At 41.1% G+C, this 9542-nt stretch overlaps 1 protein-coding gene across 7 annotated transcripts; it reads left to right on the top strand.

The window, feature by feature from the left end:
- Positions 1-258: 258 nt before the first annotated feature.
- On the top strand, positions 259-8606 carry LOC140552030 (tripartite motif-containing protein 16-like). Of its 7 annotated transcripts, none has more exons than XM_072675966.1 (8): positions 259-3000; positions 3408-3503; positions 3923-4156; positions 4350-4509; positions 4713-4769; positions 5428-5564; positions 6617-6681; positions 7150-8606. In XM_072675966.1, the coding sequence occupies exons 1-7, from the start codon at positions 2410-2412 to the stop codon at positions 6671-6673; spliced, it is 1332 nt and encodes a 443-aa protein (XP_072532067.1). In that variant the 5' UTR covers positions 259-2409; the 3' UTR covers positions 6674-6681; positions 7150-8606. The 7 variants fall into 7 exon arrangements, 4 of the variants coding, with proteins under 4 accessions (XP_072532067.1, XP_072532075.1, XP_072532057.1 ...); XM_072675974.1 differs by having other exon boundaries at positions 8387-8606; XR_011979297.1 differs by having other exon boundaries at positions 5428-7221; positions 8387-8606.
- The last annotated feature ends 936 nt before the right edge of the window (positions 8607-9542 follow it).

Genomic DNA, 9542 nt, shown 5'->3' on the forward strand with positions numbered 1-9542 from the left:
GCTGTAGTTGCTGCCAAGGGTGGTTCTACAAAGTATTAAGCAAAGGCTGTGAATACTTATGTAAATATGATTTCTTTGTTTTTTAATTTTAATAAATTTTCAGAACTCTCAAGAAAACTTTTTTCACATGGTCATAATGGGGTATTTTGTGTAGAATTTTGAGGAAAGAGATTAATTTAATACAATTTGGAATAAGGCTGTAACCTAACAAAATGTGGAAAAAGTGAAGCGCTGTGAATACTTTCCGGATGCACTGTATCTTCTGGAGAATGACATACTGTTCAGCAAGTGGAATTTTATCATGCTGAAAGCTTAGCATTTTAGAAACTGCATCCAGTTCAGTTCCAGTGGCTATTGTACTACTAAGCTTGATATGCCTTATGTTACTAATGATGGTTTGAATTTCCATGGGCCAGTTCATCTTTGTGATAACTCTCAAGCTTAGATTTCAAGCTCTCAATCAGAGTTACCTTCTAGTTTGTCTCATTTATCAACAGCATGATAGCTTGATTAAGTTGATTTTTGATTTTCATTCCATATTAAGTGATGTTCCTTCACAAACTCCAGTATTTCAACATGATATTAAAGTTACTTCAAGCCGCCCACTTAAACAACCCAAACGTACCCTCTGCCTCACATGGATGATTGCATTGACAATGTGGGTGCAGCATGTTATGTAAGTAAGTTGGATTTCTTAAAGAGGTATCAGCAGATCCCACTGACTCCTGAAGCTTCAGACATTTCAGATTTTGTAACGCTAGACAATTTCCTACAGTACACTGTTTTACAGTTTTGCCTAAAAAATCCCCCCGCCACATTTCAACAGCTCATTAATGCTCTAACTGATAATGTTCCCAATTGCTCTACATATTTAGATAACATCTGATTGGCGCAGTCATGTACAAACACTACACACTTAGTTTGAATGTTTGGCATCAAATTCCCTCACTGTTAAGTTTGCAAAAGCTAAGTCACATATTTGGGGAAACTGGTTGGCAGAGGTCAAGGACATCCTTTAGAGGCCGAGGTAGCCGCTATCATTGATTTTCCTATTCCACGCACTAGACGTGAACTTCTTACATTTTTTGGTACGTCTGGATATTATGGGGCATTTTGTGGGAATTTCTCCTTTGTTGACCAACCACAGCCGTTTCAGCTGAAGACTGCTGGGGGAAGACTGTAGAGATGACTGTATGTGTATTTTTTACTTTTTTTGAGTTGTTGTAGATCACTGGCATCAATGTTATGTCCCTACTGTGATAAAACCTTTAATACTTTTATTAAGTCTGGAAGAACTGCAGGACTCATGAATTATAAAAAAAAATAATGGCTGGCATTAGAGTTCAGTTTTGGTTCAGTTTGCTGGCAGAGTGACAAAGTGAACCCTGCACGGTTTTACATCATTTAATAAATGTTAAACCGTCAATCTGACCATTACAAATGTTAAACTGATCTGAATCAGCAGAGAGAAGCTGCTTAGCATGAGCTTAGTTAGCAGGAGAACAGTCTGCTCACCACATAACTAATTCAGGCCTGGCTGCCAGAAAGCCCACTTCTAAAAGTCTAGACGAGAATGACTCCAGCAGGTGGAGACTAATGATCGAGCGGCTGCTGTTGAAAGGACAGAAAGCTGAATTTAAAGGTTTTTCAGATTTATTTTTAGCTCGACTACAACTTTACCGAGCATCAAACAGCCTAGTGCAGCTGCTATTGGCTAAGTGCCGAGCTAACACAAGTGTTGATGATAAAACTCAGGGCTGAGAGTTGAACGACTGGTAATATTTCACTGTAAATCAACAGGGTTCAAGATAAACTCACACAGCTGCTTGATTTGTTGGATGGAGTGCATTTCATATCAGAGTCATATCAGAGAAATATTTCATCTTTGAAATGTAATTTTTCTCTCAGTTTTTTAGTCCAAGTTTGGAAAGTGTAGCTCTTCTGTAGTTTTTCCACGTTTCTATCAGATCTATAAAACATTAATTTTTGTAGACAGTTTTAAATCTGAGTTTAACTGAATGAAATGAGGACGAGTCTGTAGATCTACCCTCTCCAGATGAAGTAAAGACACTGGAAGAAGAGTGAAGTTCACCAGATGAAAGAAGACTCCATCAGGATGTGAAGGTAACATCTCTGACTCAGTAAAACACTGAGTCAGTGGTGAGATTTCTTCTTCTGGGAGAGTTGATCATCCCACAGCTTCCTTACATGAAGTAGAAGATCTGTTGCTACGACACGTTCTATCAAAGATTAGACACTTTTAATCCTTAGTCCTGTTGTCTGCTTCAATTTGACAGTTCTCTGTGACACTCTGAGCAGCAGGAAAGCAGGAAGTCCCTCCTGCTCAGTTCAGAGAAAACGAAAGTGATCTCAGAGTGCTGCTCTCTCTCAGTCTAGAAGTGCAGGAAAATGGCCGAGGCCAGTATTTCAGTAGATCACGAGCAGTTCAGCTGTCCAGTCTGTCTGGATCTGCTAAAGGATCCAGTGGCTGTTCCCTGTGGACACAGTTTCTGTATGGTGTGTATTAATGGCTGCTGGGATCAGGATGAACAGAGGGGGGTCTACAGCTGCCCCCAGTGCAGAGAGACGTTCACTCCAAGGCCTGTTCTACGCAGGAACAACATGCTGGCTGAAGTGGTGGAGAAACTGAAGAAGACACAACTCCAAGCTGCTTCTCCTGCTCCCCGTTACGCTGGACCTGGAGATGTGGAGTGTGATTTCTGCACCGGGAGAAAACTCAAAGCCATCAAGTCCTGTCTGACGTGTCTGGTCTCCTTTTGTGAAACTCATCTTAAACCTCACTATGAAGTTCCTGGACTGAAGAAGCACAAGCTGGTCAAAGCGTCCACCCAGCTACAAGAGAAGATCTGCTCTCAGCATGATGAAGTGATGAAGATCTACTGTCGTACTGATCAGAGCTCTATCTGCTATTTATGTACAATGGATAAACACAGGGGTCATGATACAGTCCCTGCTGCAGCAGAAAGAAGGGAGAAACAGGTGAGAACTGTACATGTTTATAATGAATAAAGCTAACTGGATTGATCATCTGTAATGAGCTGCTTCTCACTATTCAAACTCTTATTTCTGTTGTTGAAGGGATTGTTTTTTTATTAAAAATGTTCTGGATAAGGAAGTATTCAGTAAACAGGTCAGACCAGTCAGTGAACATGTGACCAGACAACACCCACCTTCCAGCCACACAGTACTCCAGTAACAGTCTTCCAAATAATTTCTGCATGTAGCTTAAAATGTTTCCTAAAGTCTTTCACCATTATAGCAGTATTTTATTCTAATGAAAGGTTTATTCTAACTGAAAAACACACGTCATGCAGAACTAACAATGTTCCATTAAAGGAAACAGCTTTACAATATCATTCACAAACATCATAACATTGAGTTCACAGAATCAGCTAAAAGAGATGCAGAAGAAGCTCCAGCAGAGGATCCAGGAGAAGCAGAAGAAGCTGCAGGAGGTGGAACAGACGGTGAACACTCTTAAGGTGAGTACTGAGCAGAGATTTGATATTTCAGAGCTCAGTCTGGATCTTCTCCTCCTCCTCCTCCAGAGCTGAAAACAGTAGCAGCACCTGGAAGCCTGAACTTAGTCAGTGTTCATAGATACAGAATCACAAGCAGGATCAGAACCCACATAAGCCCATCTATTTGAGATGACTAAATAACTCAGTGGGGTCTCTTCACTGTGTGAGGACAGGAGCTCCCATTACCTGTCTTCTACATTTCAGGTAATGTGGGCTCATTCCTTTAACTCTTTAAGAAACTGCCAGCAGATCCAGATTCCACTCTCCTCTCTAATCACTACAAATCTTCCATATTAGCTCCATAGCAGTCCTGAATAGTGTGTAGTAGCTACTATTTAATAAGCCTTAAGACTCATGACTGAATAATGTGTGTGTAACAGTGCTCTGCACAGGCAGCAGTGGAGGACAGTGAGAGGATCTTTACTGAGCTGATCCGCTGCATTGAGAAAAAGCTCTCTGAGGTAACAGAGCTAATCAGAGCTCAGGAGAAGGCTGAACTGAGTGGAGCTGAAGAACTCATGGAGAAACTGCAGCAGGAGATGGCTGATCTAAAGAGGAGACACACTGAGCTGGAGCAGCTTTCACACACAGAGGATCACCTCCATTTCCTCCAGGTAACACTCACTGATCTACAGAGGAAGCTGCTCCTCATCAAGCTTGTAAAGCTCCTCTCAGCAGAAGTTCATTAAGCTCCACTAAATAAAGCTGTCTGTAATCCCAACTTTCTCTTTAGTCTCATTTGCTCTGATCTCCTTCATCTCTCTTCTCCACCTTCATCTTCCTCCATTGTGTTTCTTCTCTCTGTAGAGTTTCCAGTCTCTCTGTGTCTCTTCTGGATCTGAGGACTCAGCCAGCATCCCTGTCCATCAGCATCCCTCATTTGATGGAGTGAGGAAATCTGTCTCTGAGCTGAAAGAGCGACTAGAGGAATTCTGCAGAGAGGAGTTCAGGAAGATCCCTCCACATGGTAAGAGCAGCTGTCCTGCTGTCAGACATAAGGAGACAAGTCATTTCATTCAGCTCACTGTAGAGAAACTTACCCACTCAGCTTTCTTTACAGTGGTGCTGATGGGAATCAGGGGTCTCCATGACTACAACCCTATTCACTCTGTTCTATTCTATTCTACTCTATTCATTCTGTTGGACTGTTGTGTTTGTGTGTCTCCACAGCTGCAGCAGTTCAGATTTTATCCTCAGAGTCCAAAACCAGAGAAGACTTTCTGCATTGTATGTGTAACACACACACACACACACACACACACACACACACACACACACACAAACAGACACACACACTCTCTTTTTCTTTACCTTACACACACACATGCACACACACACACTTTATCTCTCTCTGTCTCTCTCTCTCTCTTACACACACACACACACACACATACAAACTCTATCTCTCTCTCACACACATACATACACACAAACTTTCTCTCACACACATTCTCTTTTTCTCTAACTTACACACATGCACACAACCTCACACACACTCAAACACACACACACACACACACTTACTCTCTCACTCTCTCTCTCTCTCTCTCTCTCTCTCTCTCTCTCTCTCACACACACACACACACGTTATCTCTCTCTGTCTCTCTCTCTTACACACACACTTTTTCTCTCTCTCTGTCTCTCTCACTCTCTCTCTCTCTCTCACACACACACACACACACACGTTATCTCTCTCTGTCTCTCTCTCTTACACACACACTTTTTCTCTCTCTCTGTCTCTCTCACACACTCTCTCTCTCTCTCTCACACACACACACAAACTCTCTCTCTCTCTCTCTCTCTCTCTCTCACACACACTCTCTCTTTCTCTCACACACACACAGGTAAATTATAGACTGTTGTTCTTTTTTCTGGTGTTTTGTAGATCACTGTCGGCTGACTCTGGATCATAATACAGCATTTAATAACCTCAGACTGTCTGAGAAGAACAGAGTGGTGATGTGGAGTAGAGAAGACCAGTCATACTCTGATCATCCAGAGAGGTTTAACTGCTGGGAACAGGTGCTGTGTAAGGAGAGTGTGTGTGGACGCTGTTACTGGGAGGTTGAGTGGAGTGGGGGGTGTGTGTACATATCAGTCTCAGATAAAGGGATCAGCAAGAAAGGATGGAGTAATGAGTGTGGGTTTGGACACAACAGTCAGTCCTGGAGTCTGGTTTGTTCCTTCTCTCTTTCTTTCCTCCACAACAACATTCAGACTAAGCTCTCAGCTCCACCATCCTCCAGAATAGGAGTGTATGTGGATCACAGTGCAGGAACTCTGTCCTTCTACAGTGTCTCTGACACAATGACCCTCCTACACACACTCCACACCACATTCACTCAGCCGCTCTACGCTGGGTTCTTGGTTGGTTATGGATCAACTGTGAGGTTATGTGATAAGAAGTGATCCTCTACTGAATTGTGGTCACTTTCTAAACAGATTGAGAAAATGAGTCACACTGATTTATTAATGAAGCGTGTTTTTATGAAGATCATTTCCAGACTGTGTAAAAGCTGACACTGGTGTTGGGGAGAGGAGGTAAAAGGGAGTGTGAGAGGTCAGCTCAGATCACTTAAACATTGAGAAATAGCTGATGTAGACGACATGGACAAAAGTATTGGGACACCTGCTCATTCTTTGTTTCTTCTGACTTCAAGGATATTAAAAATGATCTTATCCTGCTTTAGTTGGAGTTACTGTCTGTACTGTCCACGTAGGCTTTATACAAGGACTGAACGTGACTGAAGTGATCTCAGATATGATCTAGATTTTAATACAACACAGTAATATTTCACTGTAAATCAACAGGGTTCAAGATAAACTCACACAACTGCTTGATTTGTTGGATGGAGTGCATTTCCTATCAGAGTCTGAAATATTTTAAATGTAGTTTTTCTCCCAGTTTTCAGTCCAAGTTTGGAAATGTAGGTCTTCTGTAGTTTTTTTTCCCACTTTTTTTTCCACTTTTTCCCACTTTTTCCACTTTTAAATCATTCATTTCTTTAGACAGTTTTAAAGTTGAGTTTAATGAGGACATTTCTGCAGTAAGTCTGTAAATCTACACTCTCCAGATGAAAGAAAGACACTGGAAGAAGAGTAAAGTTCACCAGATGAAAGAAGACGTGTGAAGGTGAAGGTAAGATCTCTGACTCAGTAAAACACTGTTTGTGATGAGATTTCTTCTTCTGGGAGAGTTGATCGTCCCACAGCTTCTGCAGTGCTGCATTATATGAAGTAGAAGATCTGTTGCTACGACATGTTCTATCAAACATTAGACACTTTTAATCCTTAGTCCTGTTGTCTGCTTCCATTTGACAGTTCAGTACAGGTGTGTGTTTAATGACGTGCAGGAACTGTGTTTGGAAAGTGATGTTTTGGGGCTGTTGCTGGGCAACACAGACTTTCAACTCCCTCCACAAATTGTTTTTGGGGTTAAGGTCTGGAAACTGGGTAGGCCACTCCAGGACTATGCTTTTTACAGAGCCACTCCCTTGTTTGTTGGAAGACCCAGCCACATTTCATCTTCAATGCTCTCACTGATGGAAGGAGGTTTTGGTTTAAAATCTCACGATACATGACCCTGTTCATTTTTCCCTTAACACAGATCAGTCGTCCTGTCCCCTTCGCAGAAAAACAGCCCAAAGCACAATGTTTCCACCCCCATCCTTCACAGTAGGTATGGTGTTCTTGGGATGTAACTCAGCATTCTTCTTCCTCCAAACACAGAGCCTGGCACTGCAGCAGTTGGGTCCCTCTCAGCGTAGTGTGTTACTGATGGTAGCCTTTGTTACTTTGGTCCCAGCTCTCTGCAGGTCATTCAACAGGTCCCTCCGTGTAGGTCTGGGATTTTTGTTCACCGTTCTCATGATCATTTTGACCCCAGGGAATGAGATCTTGTGTGAGGCCCCATATTGAGGGAGATTATTAATGGTACAATTGCTCCCACAATTTCCTTACTGGTATCCTTCGACAGCTCTTTGGTCTTTTCTGTTTGTCTGACTTTTTGAGGCTGTGGACAGGTGTAATTTATGCAGATAATGAGGTCAAACAAGAGCCATTAATACAGGTAATGAGTGCAGGACAGAAGAGCTTCTAAAAGAAGTTGTTACAGGTCTGTGAGAGCCAGAAATCTTGCTTGATTGTGGGTGACCAAATACTTATTTCCCACATAATTTACAAATAAATTCTTTAAAAATCCTACAATGTGATTTCCTGGATTGTTTTACTGATTTTGTCTCTCATAGATGAAGTGTACCTATGATGAAAATTACAGACCTCTCTCATCTTTCTAAGTAGGAGAACTTTCACAATCAGTGACTGACTAAATACTGTACCCACTGTACTAAGCTTACCACTGAGCTAAGTTATAAGCAAACATGGTGTCAACTTGCATTTTTATTTTTACTTTTACTTTTATACTTTAAGTAGTTTTGAAACCAGTACTTGAGTAAAAAGCTTAAGTTGATACTTCAACTTAACTCAGTATGGTAGCTTTAGCTCATCATGCTAAAAGACTTAACACGGTGTGTTAAGACCTTTTCAGTGTTCATGCTAATTAATATGACATCAGTTGAAGTGTATAATGTAAATGTTTTTGACAATAGTGTAACATTTTCAGAGGGCAGATACCGAAACCCCTTTACAACATCAAGTTGCACAAACCAACCCACAATCAGCAGAAGTGCATTCAAATAACTTTAGTGTTGCAAATCCTGGACAGTATCTTTTAACTGATACACAATTATAATTGTCACATCCAATTTGCATATCTTTAAATTGATCAATTAAAAAAAATCTATTTCATGATTAACCGTAAAATTCCCTTCTGTTTTCTCTTTCAGTGAAAGCTGCACTCTTTGACCCACAAACTCACACAAACAATCAATAGAGAATGAAGGAATAAATCGAGCAACAACAACAACAAAAAAAACTGAAGTGGACATGTCTACTGTTCTCCACTAGAAGGCGCCATCACTCATCACTTTAATAGTTTAGTAATCTGAATTCACACATAATTAAAAACTGATCTGTCTTTAATTATTAAAAAGTTTGCCTACAAAATATCTACAAAAGTTTGCCTACAGAATATTTACAAAATTTTGTCACTGTCCAAAGAAAAACATGTATCTCCAAAATAATGAATTTACAGAAGGCAAAAATGTGCTTATGGCTGAATGAAAGTCAGTGTAAAATAAAAGTTTAGTCAAGTAATTTAGAGCATTTCTATTAGTCTGTTCATCCAGAATGAACAGGTTCAGACCCAAAGAAAGCTAAAAACAGATAAAAATGGAGATACATGTTTTTCATTGGACAGCAGAGATATACCTTTTGTAGAGGTGTAGGGTTAAAATACTAGATAGATGTTCTACAACTTAATGATCTTCTATTCTATCCATGTCCCCTCATTACACCCTTATACAGCCATTAATGTCTAAACCACTGGCAACAAAAGTGAGTACATCCCTAAATGTCCAAATTGAGCACTGCTTGTCATTTTCCCTCCAAAATGTCATGTGACTTGTTAGTGTTACTTGGTCTCAGGTGTGCACAGGGAGCAGGTGTGTTCAATTTTGTAGTACAGCTCTCACACTCTCTCATACTGGTCACTGAAAGTTCCAACATGGCACCTCATGGCAATGAACTCTCTGAAGATCTTAAAAGATGAATTGTTGCGCTAAATGAAGATGGCCAAGGCTACAAGAAGATTGCCAACACCCTGAAACTGAGCTGCAGCACAGTGGCCAAGATCATCCAGCGTTTTAAAAGAGCAGGGTTTACTCAGAACAGACCTTGCTTTGGTCATCCAAAGAAGCTCAGTGCACGTGCTCAGCATCACATCCAAATGCTGTCTTTGAAAGATAGGCGCAGAAGTGCTGTCAGCATTGCTGCAGAGATTGAAGAGGCGGGGGGGTCAGCCCATCAGTGATCAGACCATACGCCGCACACTACATCAAATTGGTCTGCATGGCTGTCACCCCAGAGGGAAGCCTCTTCTGA

This window comes from Salminus brasiliensis, chromosome 1 (assembly GCF_030463535.1).
Source record: "Salminus brasiliensis chromosome 1, fSalBra1.hap2, whole genome shotgun sequence".
In the NCBI taxonomy this organism is placed as follows: domain Eukaryota; kingdom Metazoa; phylum Chordata; class Actinopteri; order Characiformes; family Bryconidae; genus Salminus; species Salminus brasiliensis.

Coding starts and splice junctions, on each gene's coding strand:
- LOC140552030 (XM_072675934.1), top strand. CDS start 2,410: ATGGCCGAGGCCAGTATTTCAGTAGATCACGAGCAGTTCAGCTGTCCA. Junction 3,504..3,922: donor AGACGGTGAACACTCTTAAG/GTGAGTACTGAG, acceptor TGTGTGTAACAG/TGCTCTGCACAGGCAGCAGT. Junction 4,770..5,427: donor CAGAGAAGACTTTCTGCATT/GTATGTGTAACA, acceptor GGTGTTTTGTAG/ATCACTGTCGGCTGACTCTG.